The sequence below is a fragment of the Neodiprion lecontei genome, chromosome 5 (assembly GCF_021901455.1).
Source record: "Neodiprion lecontei isolate iyNeoLeco1 chromosome 5, iyNeoLeco1.1, whole genome shotgun sequence".
Taxonomy (NCBI): Eukaryota; Metazoa; Arthropoda; class Insecta; order Hymenoptera; family Diprionidae; genus Neodiprion; species Neodiprion lecontei.
The window spans coordinates 3,692,573-3,712,695 of NC_060264.1; the positions used below are offsets into that span (position 1 = coordinate 3,692,573).

General features: G+C 37.0%; 1 protein-coding gene across 4 annotated transcripts in view; it reads left to right on the forward strand.

The window, feature by feature from the left end:
• Positions 1–19,778, forward strand: part of LOC107220915 — a 61,731-nt gene extending 41,953 nt beyond the window's left edge. Inside the window, exons 2-10 of one of the 4 annotated variants that reach the window (XM_046741596.1) lie at positions 9,817–9,863; positions 10,027–10,461; positions 11,043–11,330; positions 11,487–11,732; positions 13,306–13,399; positions 13,628–13,956; positions 14,667–15,564; positions 16,025–16,713; positions 17,736–19,778. In XM_046741596.1, coding sequence (XP_046597552.1) covers positions 9,817–9,863; positions 10,027–10,461; positions 11,043–11,330; positions 11,487–11,732; positions 13,306–13,399; positions 13,628–13,956; positions 14,667–15,564; positions 16,025–16,713; positions 17,736–17,918 — 3,209 coding nt within the window. In that variant the 3' untranslated portion in view covers positions 17,919–19,778. Of the gene's footprint in view, positions 1–9,816; positions 9,864–10,026; positions 10,462–11,042; positions 11,331–11,486; positions 11,733–13,305; positions 13,400–13,627; positions 13,957–14,666; positions 15,565–16,024; positions 16,714–17,729 lie in introns of all 4 variants that reach the window. The other 3 variants (XM_015659707.2, XM_046741595.1, XM_046741594.1) reach the window with 3 other exon arrangements.
• Positions 19,779–20,123: the final 345 nt, after the last annotated feature.

Here is a 20,123-nt window from a genome sequence, read left to right on the forward strand (position 1 = left end):
TTTCTCCGAGGACAACTGGAATCGTTTTAAAGCCGTTGAAAAGCATTTGAAATCTATCGATCCACCTGCCAAGTACTTCAACAATCACGTGTTTCAATTCGTCTTTCAAAGTCTTTCGAAGTCTGCGAAATTCCTTCTCGAGATCGTTATTGCGAACTAGAAGATCTACAAGTCGTTTCGTGAAACGTTTCCAACTCCGTTCGATGAAGAGAGAGAACCGGAAATAATCTTGGCAAAAAAGAAGGAATTTTTTAAATACTTCGTAACAAAAATCAAGTTTAAAAAATAATATATATATATATATATATATATATATATATATATATATATATGATAAAATACATCTTAATAAAAGGCGTGGAATGGAATCTAAAAAGAATAAGATGGAGGAGGATAAAACGAGGGTAGGAGAACGGTGTTAAACCGACAATAAAAAAGCTGGTACAAAAGGTGACTGGAAAAATGTTCTTCCCCAATATATATATATATATGTATATACATACATGTATAATATATAAACGAGAGAAGTGCGAGAGCGAGAGAGAGAGAGAGAAAAAGTAAGTACGGAATAAAACCGAGGGGTAGAAAAGCCGCGTTCCCTTCCTCTCATTTTATTTTTCTTTCGGCTTTCTCTTTTTAATTACATTAACGACCGCGGTCCGGTTTATACTAATTGTTAAAAAGGGAGCTCTCCTCTCGCCGGTTTTTTTTTTTTTTTTTTTCCATTTATCCCCCCCATTTTCGCGGCTCCGGATTCTACGGTAACGAAAGTAAAAAAAAAAAAAAAAGGAAAAAAAGAAGAAACAAATTTGAGCGCAAAATAGGGGAAAAATCGCGTTGCTGCTGATGGAAAGGGTGAGTTTTTAGCAGACGGTTTTTTTCCCTCGCTAAATACGACGGCTATACGACGGGTGGTTTAATTTCCTTAAATTTCCATAATCTTTCGCTAAATTTACCCCCCCCCCCTTTACTCAGGGTTGCTTTAGGTGTAAGGTATAAGGTATAAGGTACATTATGCGAAGGAAAACGCCGTTAGAAATTTCAAACCCCACGCCTCGCCGTTTTTTTTTTTTTTAGCTTCTTTACCTCCTAATTCTTTCTCTATCCTTGCTTCGGGATTTTGCCGGGAACTTTTCGACATCGTATCTTTTTTAATTGTCAATCGTTTCAAGTACCGTAAACGCCAGATTGCTTTATCAATTAACAATAGAACTACCAGACCAGTAAAAATTACCGACCTTGGAACGTCATTTTATAATTCTTACTTCGTGTTGGATTTTTTTTTTTTTTTTTTTTCTTTTTTTTCACTCACCCCAACGATAACCAAAGAATTACTCTAATGAATTTTATTTTTGTTTCGCTGGACTGATTTTTACAATTTCATTAAAAAAATTCCTAATTAATTTACGTTAAATTCTTCTTACCTCCGTAATTCCAGAGCGTTAAATCAGAAACTGACGCTCAATTTATGCTCGTAAAGTAAGTTTTCTTCTTATTATCTTAATTCGTGATTCGAAAAATTTCACCAAAGTTTAGTCCGTGATATTGCATTATATTATACAGTCTTACGTCCGTTATCTTTTCTCTCGTCGCGTACTTGTTCGTGACCTCGTTTCGGCGAAGGGTGCACGGTGATCAGGACTTAATTAAATCCTCCGAAGCTGTTTGGACAAGACCGAGAAAAATAAGATATAATAACGGTGCTATTTTCGTTATTTGTTTTAATTGATTTATTTATTGCTCTGCGGTTAAAGCACACTTTTACATTGATAAAACGAGGAGAGAAACATTCAAGGACTGAGCGGTAACCGGAACCTAAAAATGTTTTTTCTCACTTTATTTGTGTCGTCAGATTTGTGTCTGAGCTCGATGAAGACGTCGTCAAGGACGATCCCCTGGGGACAAGCATTATCGGACGATCATTTCTCTCCTTCTCTCTTTCTTTTTTCCTTCTTTTATTTCCGTTCATTTTCAGTGTCTCTCGTCACGCGATCGCTGAGCGGAAAGAAGAAAGAGGATCATGTCTTGCGTAGCTGCTCGAACATTACGAGAGATGAAAATTGAACGGATCAAAAAAAAGAAAAAAAAAACAAAGAATTAAAAAAAAACGTTGATCGCAAATGCGATACAAATGGAATGCAATTTTAACATTTGGCTGTAAACTACTTTTTACTTGAATTCACTTTTCTTGTACGGCGAACTTGCGCGCGCGTCGATGTGCAAAAAAAAATATTGAAATTTTTGCGAGAACGTAATTTTTTGACAAATATACTAGAAATATTTGTTGCGTTTTTTCGCTGCTAAACTGTGACGTACGATTTTCAAAAAAAAAATTTCAACTCGTTCAGAAAATAACCGCCTTTTTTTTTTTATTTTTTTTTTTTACACCATCTTCATTGCGTCGTCTCAACTTCCGATCGGAATATGTAAATGAAAATTAGAGAAATATTTTTTTCACGTATTTTTCAACATTGTGTTCGTTTTATGCTTTATTATTATACATTTGAATGTAATACGTCATCTTTCCGCCTTCTTTTTCTTCTTTTCTTTCTTCTTGTAAATTCTACATACAACCCGAGTGTACGTTTTTCAATTCATTTTCATTCTATTACTCTTCTTTTCCAAAACTCTTAATTCGAGCTGTCAGAGTTTTGACGCAAGGATCTAGGTACCCAGATAATTCGTCTTTTTCTTCTTCTTCTTCTTCTTATTTTTCTTAATCTTATTTTTCTTTTCGAGCCCGACAGGCTCGCGAATGTGATAAAGTTTGAATAAAATTTCTGGAGGCTGAAACACCTTGTGAAAGTTTAAAGAAGAAGAAGAAGAAGAAGAAGAAGATGAAGTAAAACATATAACGCACATCGCCGTTTAGTATACGCGAAAAAAATATATACATATGCAAATAACGTACATACTTGACTATAAACCGCGATATATCTTCCGTCTGATAGAGAATTTGAGGAAAAGTTACGCGGAAAAATCTCACGAGCCGTGTGTGTCCTTACCGCGTACGTATACACATAATCCAAACTATGTATCTATCCACGTACACTAAATTATACCTAAATATAGGCAATATGGTCGAGACGACGTCGCCTGCTGCGTTATCAACTGCTCCGAAATACCTATACGTATTATACCTATATACGTCTATACGGACGGCGGAAATGAAGCCGATAAATTTTCACTACTTCCTTTCCTTTTCCTCCCTTCCGCAACCGTTTCTCAACCACGGTAAAATACTATTATGTTTATATATGCGTGCGAACGTGATTTACTACGTTTTTTGGTTTTTTTTTTTTTTTATTTTCCCCCTTTTCTCCCCCCTCACTCTCTCTCTCTCTCTCTCTCTCTCTTCATCTTTTCGATACAATTTACGCATCTAGGTTCAGCGTTATAAATTTTTAGGGTGTATCTTGTACGTCTGTACGGCTTCTTTTTTTATTTAATTTTTTTTTTTATCGTTTGAAATTCGACATCGCGGTAAAACTAACGCTTGGGGAATATAAGTATTAAGGTACGATATTGGACGGGATGCGGAAAGATGAGATAAAGTTTTTGGCGTTACCCGCGGTACGTACGACTGCTCCATACTGTAACTGTAACCAGGGTGAAGCAATTTGCCGGGAACGTGCAGGGCTGTTGAAAAGTGAGTTGACTCGAGACTGCAGCCTCCCATTTTCCTCCTCTCCTCTCCCTCCGCCCCATATTCAACTTTCGCATGAAGCGAAACTACCTTATACCCCGCATTTTCAACTGTATAACCACCCCACCACCCACCTTATATATACCCTTATGTATCCCACATATTGAAGTGAAATATTGGAAAACTCTCTCTCTCTCTCTCTCTCTCTCTCTCTCTCTCTCTCTCGGGGTGAATATTATATAACGCGTATTTTTACCCCAGCGATATTTTTCCGCTAGGTTCGATAAACTCCCGGTGGCCGAGCGTATTTTTTTCATATTTCTGTAATATTCGATGAAACAAAACGACCGGGGGAGGTAATTAATCCCGTTAAATTTTTCATTCGTTAATTTTCTCATTCTCTCTCTCTCTCTCTCTATCTCTCTCTCACACACACACACGCACATAAGCTATTTTTGCGATCGGTCGATAAGTTTCCGAGTGTCACGGAAGAATCGAACGAACGGTTTGTAAGGTTTTTTTGTGAGAAAGTTGAAGAGAATTTTTTGATTTTTTTTTCACGAAAGTTCGAGCGTGAAATATGTATATATGCGAGAAGAAAATTTATCATTGATACGGAGAGAGTGCGGTAAAGAAGCGCGACGAATTTTTCAAAATTCTAATCCTAAGGTAGAGATGGAATTTTGAAAATTTCTTTTCGTCAATGGAATTTGGCGCACCTCCATCCTTGTGACTTTGAACGCTTTATAATAAGCTTTACCGTGCCTTGTTTCAAAACGGGCATCAAAGAGATTCTGCAGAGCATCTCAAATAGAATATCCGACCCGAATGTTATACGAATGTTATTCGAATTCGAGCAATTTATGAAAAAACAAAAATAAATTTAAAGAAAAAAAAAATAATAAAAAATTCCGATTACTTTTTTTCTACGTGTTATTTAAATGAAAAATGGATGAAATAAAATTGGCATATCTAAATATCAATATTAAGAGCTCATATTTGACTGAGATATTCCGTTTGAGATGCTCTGTCGAAATTTTGATGCGAGTTTGAAAAAAAAGAGTGTTTTTTTTTTTTTTTTCTTCTTTTGGCTCAACCTAATATATGCATATATATATACATATTCTGTGCGTACTTGTACGATATACTTTGAGAAATTCTTTCAGCCAAAAATTCCAAGGAATTTAGTGAAGAGCCGCGTAGGGGAATTACACGTGGCCTGAAGTTTGTGTGTGTGTGTGTGTGTGTGTGAGTGTGTAAGGTATATAATACGGATATGGGTATAGGTATGTATAATAGGGGTGTAAAGGAAAGCCTTGTATAATTTGGTTGTAATTTATTAATCCGACAATTAATCCGACCCACGACCTCGCGGCCTGTACTTTACCCTTTCAACTTTCCCTCTCTCTCTCTCTCTCTCTCCCCTCTTTTAAAGCACGTATAACGTACCAACTACCTAATTTCGAGTAAATTTTGCCCCCCGCCCCCCTCCGTGTGACTAATTACTCGTGTTTTTTACGCGGTAATTGACATTCCCTTCTTTTCATACTTTCGTTCTTTCTTTCTTTCTTTCTTTCTTTCTTTCTTTCTTTCTTTCTTTCTTTCTTTCTTTCTTTCTTTCTTTCTAGTCGTTTTCTTCGTTCGTTCTTAATTGTTCATTTTGAAATTCTTTCCCGGAGTGAGAATAAGAACGGAATAAAACTAGTACCGTGAAATTTTAACTTGTAGTACCAAGGTGATATAACGATTAATTTTACACGTAGCGCGAAAATTTTTACACTTTCATAGTTTAAATTTTTAAAAACAATTTAACGAAGATAGTAATAAATGAATCGAATATCTGACGAAGGAGTGAAATTGATAACGTAAAAACGACGAACAAAAAACCAACAACAGATGGAACAGAGAGAGAGAGAGAGAGAGAGAGAGAGAGAGAGAGAGAGAAGCGAAATGCAGGAACGGAGAAAAAGGAGCTTTGGCAAATTATTTTACGAAATCGAGACTTTTTTCTTCTTTCTTTTTATTATTATTTTTATTTGTTTATTTATTTTTAAAAATTTCTTTTATCCAAGAACAGTGCCTGCGGGTCTTGGATTAATAACGGATTAATTACGACACGTTCGTGTTCGGTTCGGTTCTCTTTTTCTTACCGCTCAGCTGCTGTTGTATACGTGTAACCCTACGGGTATAATAACTTTATAAAATTGTCTGACGAAGGAAGAAAGAGGAGGATGAGGAGGAAAGAAGAGCAGCCTTATACATATACCTTATACATTTTAATCCTCAGCAGGGAATATAAAATTTCTCGTACCGCCAAAGATGCTTTATGCCCTAGAATATTATATTTTTACATTTCTACCGGACGTCTGACCGTGAATTGTAATTTCTTTGAGTACGATGTTGTTGTCTCGTTGTTATTGTTGTTGTTCTTTGTGCTCTGTTGATTTTAGAATACGTATGAAAAACATGGAAGGAAATATAGATTTGATGAAAATTACATTTTCCGATTTTAAGGGTTGCACGGGTAACTCTAGTTTTTGGATTTCTAAACTTATCGGTTTTTCTTTTTTTATCCTTTTTTTTTTTCCTTTGATTTTTACGTCGTCACGTTTTTATCACCGCGATCCTTCGGGGCTAATAAAATGGGTTAAAATCTTTGCCTTTTACGATTCCGGAACGCCTGTTACTACTGCTGTTATGCACGACGATTTGGACAACGATTAAAACCGATTTGACGACGGTTCTCCGGTGAGAAAATCAAGGGTAATGAAGGAGTGAAATTTGGTGGAAAAAAATTCGGGGGAAAGTTTTGAAACAAGCATCAGAAACGGCGGGAATTGTATTTGTCGAAAGCGATGAAGGAAATCGTTTGAAAAATTTAACGACCGTCACAACGCTAATGTTATAGAATATTAAATATAACGAATCTAAGGAAAATTCGAACAACACTGCAAGCGTTTGAGAAAAGGTTTTATATTTTTTATTTTATTTATTTATTTATTTATTTATTTATTTTTTTATCGGAAAGTTCAAAACAATTATAATTCCCGTATTTTTCATCTGATTCTGACAACGATTTACTAAGATATCCGTCCAATTTCCACTATTGTTCATCTCTTACGTTTCTTCAAATCTTATGCTACATAAAAATGTCCGAGAATTGTAAAACTGCTGAAACGAGTCGACGGAATAAATGAGAAACTTGAAGAAAACACAATTACAGAATTACGCGTAATTTCTCAGAACGTTTTGTTTTTTACACAGGGTATTAAGTTAACCAACGTTGATTAATTACTTTTTATTGTATTGTTTTATTCTTCTCTCTCTCTCTCTTTCTCTCTCTCTTTCTCTTTATTTTCCCGAGAGGAGAGTGTGTTACAAGTGTTTAAACGAGACGCGGAGGTGTAGCAGAAAACGAGAGAAAAAGAAGAAGAAGAAGGAGAAGACGAACGGATATTTTATGTGTATTTATACGTGACGGTATAATGAATTAGCTCGAATCTCGTATACCGTGTAAGAATTAGTTATACAGAGCAATCCCAAGACTCCTGCAGCGAAATTTTCTCACAATAAAATAGTAGTACATAGGTATAAGGATGAAAAGGTGGAGGAAGTGAAGAATATATAGATAAAATGTAGCCTGTCATCGTTAGAGTCTAACGATCCCTTAAACGCAACGACGCCAGATAATTAAATTCGGTCAATCTTAATTATACTCGTCAAACGACGCCGGAAGGATCGTACTTTCTTTTCTTTTTTCTTTTCTTTTTTTTCCTTTTCTTTTCTTTCCTTCGCCCTTCCATCCACGGGAAAAATTAATTACACGTGCGCGGAGGATGGCGTTCCGTGGAGAGATGAAAGTGGAAGAAAAAAAATTTTAACTTTCGATAAATTCGGGGTGAATTGAAAAAAAAAAAAAAAAAATTGAATACATGTATATATGTATATTTTATATACATAATCGGTAGAAATTGTGGCGAACAAAATGCAATAAACTGTGAGCTGAGTGTAAATTTAAGTCAAAAGTTTACCCGTTACAGAATATACTTAAAAATATCGATGCGAAATGTAACGTCGATTGATTTTTTTTTTTTTTTTTCATTCTTTCAGTTCGTTTATAATCATCGAAGGTGAAATTCTTTATACAACAGTTTCGTGCTGATTAAAATATAGATGGAATTCAAACGAGGAAATTGAATCTGTATATTTCAAAATCCGTGTACGAGGTTTAATTAACAACGAGTTTGAGGGTGAAATTCACCCGACATTTCCGCCTTCTATTATACCGAAACGTGAATCGCCTCTCGAAGCACTGATATTATTAGGACCGGTCTCTGCACTGAGAGAAATTTTTAGTTCCGATTACCGTTTAGTACTTAACTATTTTCATTTTTTATTTATTTTTTTTTCTTTCTCGTTACGATCACTGTTGCTAGATTTTGGCGCAAAATTGTTAGGCGTACCTCGTTTTTCCCAATTCCAACAATATTCAAATATTCTTTTTAACGATACCTGTTTTAAAAAATGAAATTTTTCTCGGTCCGACCATCGGCTGTGAAAGGCTCTACACGATGTATGCGCAGCGTGCCTATACGTATAATTAACGCGTTAAGTGGACTGGGAGTAGCGAATCCGAAACTCAATTATGATCCAGTCTCTGCAATAATTTTCACCCCCCAACACTCTCTCGCTTTACTCTCAATTTCGTACGTTCGAATGATCAAAGCGGCAGGAAGGGCGGAACGAACATAACCTCGATGGTTGTATTTAAGGTTGGCGTTACCTTTCTACTGTCTGCCGGTTTTTGCGCACCGTATTAACCCGCTCTCAGATTTATTATTAGGTTAAATACTACTGCTTTATGCAGCGACACGCGGATTCGTGTACCGCCAATTAGTAGTGAAAATTTCATCAAGTCTGTACGGTAATTGAATCGGTTTATTACACTCTTCGCTTTGTAACTACGTATCTCTATTTCGGTATCTAGAAGAACCTTGGAAAGAGGTTTTGGTTGTTGTTTCGTTTGAAAAGTTAAAACGAATTATCAGCATCCTCGTTATCGTCGTTAACAATTTGTATTTTTTGCCAAATTACGTTTACGATTCTGAAATATTTTTTTCTTTCACTCATTGGTGAAATAATAGAGATTGGGTCGTCAAATCTCTTTGGATTTAACTTTTCAGTCACACATTATTGGGCAGAGTCAAATTTTGTAACAAGATAGTGTTCTGCGATTTTTGGCGCTGCTGATTACGAACCTGAAATCGGATTTGAAATATTCAAAATGGCGGATACAATATGGCGGACGAAAATTTCAAATATGATCGAATACGGTTAAAAAAAACTCTGTGCAGGGGTTTTCGGAGTCGCTGATTGGATTCGTCATACTGAATTTTCAAAATCTGATTTCAGATTCGTAATCAGTGACCCCAAAAACTTATTATTTACGTAAAACACGTACATACGCGTACGTGTAAAGAAAAATACTTACTACTGTGACTTGAATGGTTAATGAATACAGAATACTTTGCATATATTTATAAATCATTATAGTCTGTATTTTCTTCGTTTATCAATATTTTAACTTTCGTATTATACATATCTGAACTTATGAGTACAATAATCCGATCATTATTATCCATTTACGATTAATTATTATACAACATTTATTATACATACGGTATATATATATATATATATATATATATATATATATATATATATATATATGTGTGTGTGTGTGTGTGTGTGTATAAAGACGTTGATGACGAAGTTTTGCTTACAATTAGAAACTTTTCTCTAAAGGTATGCGAAATTAGCGTCACTCGTTGAAGAGACGGGTACGAGCTTACACCTCTTGTCAATTTGCATACATCAAAAGCCTCGAGTAATTTCAATTAGCGAGCATACATTCAAGTATAATAACTTCTCGGAAGTGAACGCCTGGAACAAAAAAAACAAATGTCGATGTCGCGTTGAAATTTTACGTTATATTTATAACGTACAGATAAATTATTTCACAAAAATTTCAGTCCGTGACTCCATCGAAAGAAGTAGCAAGTGAATAAATAAATAGATAGAAGTGTTAGGGATAAATTCGACGAGTACGTAAAATAATCTTTCTCGCAATTATATCTTCGAATGAAAGGGCAAAACTCTTTTTGTTTCAGCAGACGGAGAGGATAAATTGGCAGCGGTATCGAGTCTGAGAATATCGGTGAGTGAATATCGAATATCAGTGCTGTTTTACTTGGATGATGTAACAATCTGATCGGTCGAACAACCAGCGTGATGGGAAATGTTAAAAAAAAAAAGAAATCACTTCCGGATTTTTTATCACGATAATAAGCGAAAAATTCTTATTCGCTAATTGCTTGCAGGATTCAGCGGGGATCGTTTATTCTAACAAAACGCTGCCGGAAGCAAAACCGATCGAGGAATCGAGGGAGAGGAAAGAGATGGAGGTGGAGGAGGGAATCGGCGACGATGAAGACGAGGATGAAACCCTGGATGGAGATGAGGCCGAGGAGTACGAAGGCGAGGAAGAGGACGAGGTCAAGGAATATACCGAGGAATTGAAGGCTCTCGCTGAATCACACGAAGCTATGTCGCGACGCGACGATCAACATCCGGGGACGAAGAATCGCAGCGGAAACGGTCAGTCTTCGCCTTCCGGGAGTCCGGATCTTCCTCTCCGGCTCGATACGGCCAAGAAGGATTTTGACTCGAGGGAGAAAAGCGTCGAGAGCGGATCCGACGAGAGCGAAACTTCGAACGAAGCCATTCTCGATGGCACAGAATCGGAAGACAAGGAGGTGATTATCCGATTATCGGGGTGCCGACACACCTGGAAAATCTGGAAAATCCAGAAATCTCAGGGTATTTAAAAGGGGTCATGAAAAAACTTGGAATTGTCTAGGGATTTTTAATTTAGTTACGCGAAAAAATTGAAAATATCCATTTTCTGTCACGGGAATTAGAAATCATTTTTTGAAGTAACAATTTTACTTTTTTTCGTTGAGAAAATAAATTCGAATTTAATTCGAAACTAATGTAGTGTTATTATGCTGAATGATTTAGATTTTAGTAACTTACTAGAACTAGGGAAATGTTAGGGAAAACTAGGGAAATCTGGTTATGTCATGGAATTTTTTATCTCCAAAAATTTCTGGCCATCTTGGATTACGAAAGAGAAAAAAGAAAACACTGATTTGCGATTCGAATATTCCACAGAACTCGGTCGATGGTTCGGTCCGATCTAACAAATTCGTTGTTTTGATTATGCTGTTTTTTGATGTATGAGTAAAAGAACCTCAAAGAGAAGAATTGTCAATCCCTGAATGTTTTAATCCTCGTTCTTGATATTTTTATTCTTATTCTTTATCTTCTTTTTAAGGTGACCGAACTCCTAAAGTACAAAGGGACGAATCACTTCAGAGTCGGTGGCAAGAATGAAGGGAAGGAGGACAAGGATGAAAGTGTGAAGATGAAACGAGTACCGACGGTAAAAAAGGAACTGAGCACCCAGAAGGAGATCAAAACACGGAATGATTCCAGTGCAGTTGAGAAGAGATTCAGCACAAAGGAGACACTCGAGGGGCTAAATGATGAGGCCAAGCAGAATTCGATGGGACAGGCGAAGGAATCCCGGGATGATAAAACTGCGAGTATCTTGACTTGTGAGGTGAACGCTAATTCTGCTTCATTTCTGCAACAACGATGACAATGACCTTTGCATCGGGGAATCGAAATGTTGTTAAACGAAAAAGGGAGAATTAGCAGATTACGATCAAAGGATGGAACGCAATTTTGACATTTTGTCATGTTTTCTGCCTTCCAGTCATCCGGTGTTAGTGATGTTGACGAAGAGGAGTTCATGGAACCGGAACTTGAAGATTACATGGACGAAAATTTGGACGCCGATAAGCCAACCGATTTTAAAGTCGGTAACTTTGATCCCGCGAAGCTTGAGGACCCAAGGAAATTGGACAAGAGGCAGGAAGCTGTTCTTCGCGATTTGGAGGCTTATTTGAGGGCTGAATACGATGCCGAACAGGAACAACAGCAGAAGCTTCAAGAGCTTGGAGTGAGTATCAAACGAATCGAAACGTTTTTACTTTAAGCAATTTATTTTCAAACACAAGTTATGATAATAAATTCGAATCTTTAATCAATTGTCGGACGGGCGGGTAAAAAGTTCGGTAGGAAATCGAGAACACCTGCGGTAGAGTATTAATATAAAAAAAAAAAGTGCCTTATAAATTTTGTCGGTGGAATAATAAAATAACATTATTTCCATGTCTCGTATATTTGAATATCGAGTCGAGATATGAATTAATTGAAAGGCTTTTATCGTTAACAGTATTTTATGCGTGTATGTATACAGACACATATATATATACATATATATGTAGGGGTGTCGAGGGGTGTTAAAATAATTCGGAAAATTCGGGAGAAAATTGATTTACAGAGCTGCAAAAGCGACGCGCCGTCTCAGCGAGTATTTTCTCTAAAGTGCTGATGCTGCTCTGCGTATATTTCCCCCCTTATATATTATATATGTACACCTGTATGTAATATGATAATAATCATCGTCATTCCGAATGTTCTGCGAATGCAGCAAAAAAATATATCACTCTCTTCCTTCCGCAATTTCACGTCTCGTTAGCGTGCGCAGCGTGCGAAATAACGCGACGTTCTGCTGTTATAACGGAAGAGTGAAAAATAAATGAATTGCAACTAGTATTTCAATCATTTATTTTCGTTTATAACTTATACACTTCTTATAAATAAACGTGTCATTCTATCGTAATTCAAATCCAGTATCGAAAAAACGAATAGTTTTGCGATACCCTTCAAGAAATGAGATGCAGACTTTGAAAAATTTTGATTATTTGTATTGCAGTCAGTTTATTTTCTTATTCCTAATTATTGTTTTTGGTGTTTAAAATAATGACTTATTTCCTTTTCAGTATCGTGCAATTGATCGTTCAGCGCAATTTTTCCGTGAATGAAAAGTGAAAATATTGTTTTTTTTTTTCCTCTTCTTATTATGTATAATTGTTGGACATTTTTTATCTAGAGGAGCTATCATTTTATACCTAAGCCTGTATAAATCTTTCAGCAATCTGGTTAATCAATTACCAATCGTGCCTTGCACGCAGCTATTGAATCGTCGATTGGTATAATAATAATAGGGCAGACAGCTATGGTAGATTAACATACGATACGATACACACTGGAGATATAATAGAGAGAGCTATCGGGAATACGAATGAATTACCAATTAGCTGCCTATTACTTTACACTAGAAGCGTTATCGCCTCTGATTAATCAACATCTAACAATCCCTACTAAATTCCGGCAGTTTTTCAGCCCTTGTTATACGTACTAAAATCAGTAGGTATTATCAAAGAGCACGACTAGTATGGAATTACAGTTGAGTTTAATTCTTCTTTTCTTTTTTCTTTCGATACATCAGCTAGTTGTTTTTTTTCCAATTCTATTATAACCGTTAAACTTTGGTAACCATGTTGTTTGTTCGTTTTTTTTTTTTTTTTCTACATCTACGGTGGAATATTATTGGATGCATAATGTATACCAGTGTCAATAGTAATCCGTTAAATCATGCAATGTTTTTCACCTCTCTAATCCTTTAGGCCCAAGAAGGCGCCCTGGCCGAAAGTTTGCTCGAACTGCTGGTGAAGCTTGCCGAAAACCCTCGTCGATGGAAACGAGTTCATCGACTTCTCAGTAAGTCCGCATGATTGATTGATCGATCCGCTCCTTATACAACCCGGGTATAAGATATTCGATGTATGAAATTTGGAAGTAGAATAATAATGCAGCGCATCTTTCCATGTGAACTTGAAATTTTCTCAACAACAACACAGTTCTCGTATTTTTGTGATACTTTAAACATATATCAAGCTTTAATTGATACAGCACGATGGTGTTGAAAGTATGAAACGACGTTTTCAGTGGACGTCGAGGGTGGCTTGGAGCTTTCGCGGCAAGCGCTCGAGGCGAGAAAAAGAACTTTTAATCTGAACTCGTCGGCTGTGACGACTGTGACGCCGACTACTACGTCCCCGGTTTCAACGACACCAAAAAAACCCCGTAAGAAGCCTAAGCTAAAGAAAAAGAAGAAGAAGCAGAGACACCACAGATTTTCTACAACTACCACCAGCCTGCCGACCACCATACCATTGCTCACGACCACTGAAGCACCCTGGCTTATAACCACACCGATGAAGTGGCGATTGGTTGCCGAAAGACTATTCGGTCCTCCGTGGGCTCAAGATTTGCAGGTATATCATTTCTACAACGGTTTTGAAGGATGATTTGCCATGAAAACATTTGTGGAAATCTGTCATTTCTTACAATCATGTCGTTGCTCGTATTTTACAAGGTTTAATTAGCGAAACACTGGATGAAAATCACTGTTTTTCAAGTGGGGGAGAAGTTTGGAGGTGCTGAATTTGCGAAATATTATAGTCTATGTTTTGCTTTATTATGGTTAATGAATTTTACGAACAATCCCGAAGTCGCAAAATAACAATTTTTTGTAAAAATTCATTGAAAATGCGTGATATTTGACAATATTGCCGATTTGCGAATTATTTGCAAGATTTTTCAATTAGAATAACTATATGCAAAGAAAACATTCGAGCTAAACTGCTAATAATTGTCGGAGATCATAAATAATACCTCAGATAGCAAACATGGAACCTCGTAAGAACAGTAAATTTGTGTTTCAACGTGATTTTGAAGTTGGTAACGTATTAACGTTACGAAATAGGTACATTGAATAAGAAAACAAACGCTATTTCGCAAATTTGAAATGACTTGAAAGGAGTTGATTTATTCAAATCACAAGCATACCTATGTTTTGATTCAATTACGGTCTCCCGAATAGCAGATAATCACAATTAAGTTAAGAAATAAGGATTTCTCCCAAGGAAAAATGCATTGTAACATCAAAACTACGAACTTCAGCTTAACGTTTTTCACTCTTCAGGACGATCCGGAAGTGGCTAAGGTGCGTCTCACGGCCCCGTCGGGACCGAGAAAAGTGTCGCTTGTAGGAGGAGGTCGCGACTTCGTCGATCAGTTAGGGGTGCGAAAGCAGCTGGACGAGCACAAGGCGTTGAACACCGAGCGTCAGGCGCTGATGTTGGAGTCTTCGCGCGAGTACACGGAGCCGCGTCGAGTTCATTACGGGAAGGTGAGCACCCACCAGGGTGGAATATCATCGAGTCGAGAACCGTCAGCGGAGGGCGTCGCCGGTTTCCGAACTGGAAATCGGGACCCGGCTCGGGTTCGAGGTTACGATCCGCCACAGGATCGTCGGCTGGGTCTCGGCAGCTACGCTGCCCAGCTTTATTCCCGGGGCCACATGACCTCGGCAGGTGACGAATTCGGCCCCGTTCAGAGCTATGCCCAAAATCGCGAGTATCGGCCGCCAGGTCGGGAATACGCGGCAAGCGCGAGCTGGCGGGATTCTAGATACAAGTACGGACGGCCGAGTTGGAAAGCCGAGGATCCGGAACAGTGGCGAAACTACAAATTCGAGCCCAGGGAATACTGGTCTTCCAGAAATACCGCTTGGGAAAGACGCCCTGCTCCATGGGAACCGTCAAAGAATCCCGCGCCCTGGGAGGAAGCGGTCTCCGCATCTCAGACCAAGGGCAACGACGAATCGGCCGGTACTCCCGACCCGAAAATCACCGTCAAGACCTGGAATAGCCTCACTTCTGATCCTGCTACGTGGCCGTTTAAACTCGCGGATACCAAACCATGGCCTAAAGATGCTAATGGAAAATCTTATAATCCCAATGCCGCCTTGGTTAGGAAACTTGGGCTCGATCAAGACGTGAAAACTCAACTCGAGACTCACAATGTTGGAAGCGATTTGCGTAAGTTGGTGAATTTATTACTGTTCGTTTATTTGATGTTGACAGAGTTTGTTTCGTTTTCCTTTACTTTTTTGTCTTGTATTTTTTCCTATTGTCGACTGGTTTCAAATCTTCCTGAATTACAGTTTGTATTTTCGGTTTAGTCGCGCTCAGCTTCGCTGGAGTACTCGGGTAACTTGTAATTGTCAATATTATGATGAAAACATTGCGCGGCTTAATTATTGATAGTCTCTAATAATTAATAGCAAATACAATGTTTTTACAAGTGAGTTTATTTCGATTTGACGTATTAGGGTGCGATTAAAAAGCGGATAAAAAAATTACACACGCGTAATTCATGTGGATTATGTAAACAACGATAAAAATTAAGACAGTCAACGACGACTTATCCGTTGTACAAATGATCGACTCCCGAAAGTATAATATTAAACAATCAATGTGTATCCTTATTTTTCAAAAGTGCAACTGCAGAAGAGCAACGGTCCATCGGGAATGAAGTACAAGGGAAAAGGTAAGGAACTGAAAAAAGAGGCGGCGACGACAGGTGTCGAAGCGGTGGAAGGGTGGTCGCCGAAAGCGGCCATGTCTCCGAAGATTCAATCGGTCGGTGCATGGGTGATGCCGGCGGATCAGTCGACCTGGAAGCCGTATAATCTGAAGACCGTCGACTCGTACGGCGAACCGAACAGACAAAGATGGAACCCAGAGTTCCCGGGTAAGTTTTCGAAACAGGGAGACGCTGGAAGCTGGCCGAAGTGGAAACAGTTCGCCTATCACAGAGTTACCGCCACCCCAATTTTAAGCCAAGGAGCTCCCCTCGACGGGCCGAGGGCACGGAATAACGCGTACATCGCGGTTTCTGCCGTTACTTCACCGAAGTACAATGGTAATCAATGGAGGAAAAATGACATCGAGGAAACTCCGGTCGCTCAAAACGCCGCACCGCCTCTTTTAGACTCCGATCATCCTGTGAGTCAACTCAGAGCAGCCGGTGGCCCCCCTATTTACACATGGAAAAAGGACGGCGTTACTTCCAAGGTCGGTGTTGATACTGGAAAAGTAAACACCACCGATCCACTCGAGGAACAACTCGAAACTCTGAGGAGGGACACCGCCTGGTCGCATGATGAAAATCGCGACAAGATTAAGGTGAGTATCTTATTACGAAATAAACTGTTTATCGTTAGCTTTAATTGACATTGAACCAGATTTGAAAAATTAAATTAAATAAACTTGACAAAGAAATCAGTAGATAATAGAACTTCGTTCATGCGTTAGTATTACATTATAATGAAAGATCCAATTCAAATATAACGATAAGTAAACTTTTTTTCCCCTCCAGGCGTTTCAAGCACTCTACAGGAAAATTTCTTGCCGTGGTAAATTATGCTCAGTTTTTTTTTTTTTTGTTTTGTAGAGCGATTATATGCGAAAACTTTACGTCGACGTGACTAAGACCCAGATTCATGCAGAATAGATTATATGTACAGTTTCTCCCATTGTTCCAAGAAGAAAAAGAAGAAGCACTTCAAACTTCTCAGTTTCTTGTTTACGCGTTCTTTACTCCCGGTTTTTACACGCGGCACAACTCACAATCAGTTTAAGTGATTCGGACTGCTAATTCATTCGCAATTGCACAGGTATCCTAATTAGAATATTCTGTTCTATCTTTTATTGATAGTTTCGGTGCAGAGGTATTTAATAGAAATATATAATAATATCATATGTAGAGAAATAATAATTTATACACAATAACAATAAAAAATATATGGTTACGTGTATAGTTACTGTCAAAGTAACTATATATAGATATACATAATCTGCAATACATTTTTCTAATTGAACAAAGCCTCTGCAATAGGTACGCATGACAGTTAAATATTGACAAGAAAAATTCGGTATCTTTTTCACACTTCAACTGAAGGGTTTACTTACATCTGTCATGTATACAATTACTTAAAATAATTCTCCAAAATTCCTACACGATTCAAATTCTATGCACGTAAATTGATGAGAACATACAAATCGTCGTGCAGTTCATTTATTATGCCTACAAGCGAAGCTCGAGTTTCTTACGGGTATATATACCCCATGAGAAAGAATTAAAAAAAAAAAACATCAACGTTACTTAATTTTAAGGAATGGAAAAAAAATTGTTGTTCCAGAAACAGCTGAATGTGATTAACGATGCTTCGGAGACGTTAGCCTCTCGGTTTGCATCGGGAGGTACATCAAACTCTTCAAACAAATTAGAAACGTCAGCAATTCCCGCTGAGGATGGTGGCAAGGGTCATAACAGTCCTAATCTTGATGCAGATACTGACCAGAATACCAAGGATGTCTCGCATAAATAGAGATCATCCAATCGCGAGGGTGGTTCTGATATATGTCTAGATACCGTATTGTTCCGAATATAAGCCGAGGGGCTTTTTTGTTGCCAGCACCCGGCAAAATCGTCCTCGTCTTAAAATAAAACACCCCAAAATACTGTCTCACAATTGGGGGTCGGCTTACAGTCGGAACAATACGGCACATTTGTGGAAAAGAAATGTTATTGAAGAAATGGGAGACATGAGCAAAGTGAAGTGGCATGACTTTTTTATTTATTTATTTGTTTTTTTTTTTTTTTATTATTTTTGCGTATCAATTTTTCTACCACACTGAATGAAATGAATAAATGAACGAAAAAAAACATTTTTATTCCGAATAATTGATGATGCTGAACTGTGTGAAAAGTTATTTTCTCTTTGACCTTGTCTCCCCTAATTCAATACACTAGGCATTGTCATTATCAATTTAGTAATGCACACTATAGCTACAGGAAATAGATTGGCGAACGTAGCAATGGCACAGAACAAATAGTAATTGACCAGCTCGAAGAAAAGAATCGCAGATGGGGAGAAAGTGAGATCTTTAAACAACTGCCACTGTACAGGAGAATAATTTGCGAAATTGCAATTTGAACAACTGCTGCAGCGTTTAATATTTTTTTCATAATAAATTTTAACAAACTTGCTGTATGTATTCATAAATTGAAGACCGGTGGAACGTTACACAGTCCAAAAAATGTTATTATGCTTACAATAATAACAAAATTCTTGATTCTAGTCAATATCGTATTTTCTGTTAATTAAATAAATAATATAAAATAATAATTATACTTATATGTTTATCAATTCATGGTGCATATCCACCTGGTAATGACAAGGATTCTAATATACGGCAGGGCAGATTAGTATAATACTTTACAGACAAATGTCATACATCCATTTACGAAAAATATGTGTTGACAGTATGACAGATTCTTTCTAAACCATTTTTAACAACAATGCTTTACAATTCGCTCAAGCACCTTGATATACGTATCCAGAAGTCCATACTGAAACGTCTTTTGTGCGTCAGAAAAAATTAGCGATCTATGAAAATATTGTGGTAAAGATTTAAAAAACGAAAACATTCTAATTGAACATTCATTGCCTAAATCATCACGTTAATCCTGCCATTGGTACTCACACCATTGATATAAATTATAAATAATCTAGGAAGGATTAGCAGAGGAAACAAAAAATAATAGTTTTTGTGTTTTAATCGGAAGTTCTTAACTTGAAGATGTGTATAAGAGTTAAATAACATGATACTTTGTTTCATAATTTATTACTATATATACATACATTTAAATAATGTAACGTACCGCAAAAACGTGATCGTTATAAAAATTGGGAATGAGCTGAACATGAAGTTCGCGTGGATCTTAAGGATAATGAGAATAACTGGCAACGCTGCAACTGCGGTGTATAACGTATTTTGTATAGATGTAGTCATTAGTAGATTTATTAAATTAACTATAATTAATTTAAAAAGTATATATATGTGAATATAATTATATAATACCAAAGCTTGACCAAAAAATGAAGTGGAAAAAGAAAAAAAAACATACATTTTACACACAGCAACACAATCTTGGAAATACGGTCGTTGTGTAAAGGCAGCATACATACTATAGTAATAATTTATTATGTAACAATATAAGTACTCGATGCAGAGTTGATCCCATATCACATTCGTTACTTAAGTACTAAGTTATATATTATATGGATATAATTGTTTCTGGAATAGAATTGCAGACAACACTTTACTATGTAATTCTATTCACTATTAATTTTTATCGTATATACTGATGTGAGAATATACATTATGATAATCATATCAAGGAATTAATTGATGTTATTACGGTTATCGTTATGACTTTTTAAATTTATTTTTTAACTCACCGAATCCCGGTATAGATATTTTTTGTAGCTGCATGGGCTTCACGATTTGAAATTGATTTTCGAGGCTTCATTGTAAAAATAGAAACAAACGATGAAGAAAAATTTCAAATCATATAAAATAAAATCTTTAATTTCTCGACGGCTATGTGATTTATTAGATTGTTGTATGTGTGTTATAACATGTATAGTAATGCGCACATCTAACAACTGTGATTGCCGTCACAATTCTACGTTACGCTGTGAAAAATAACAACCACAGCAAGCAAAAATAAATAAATAATCCAAAGC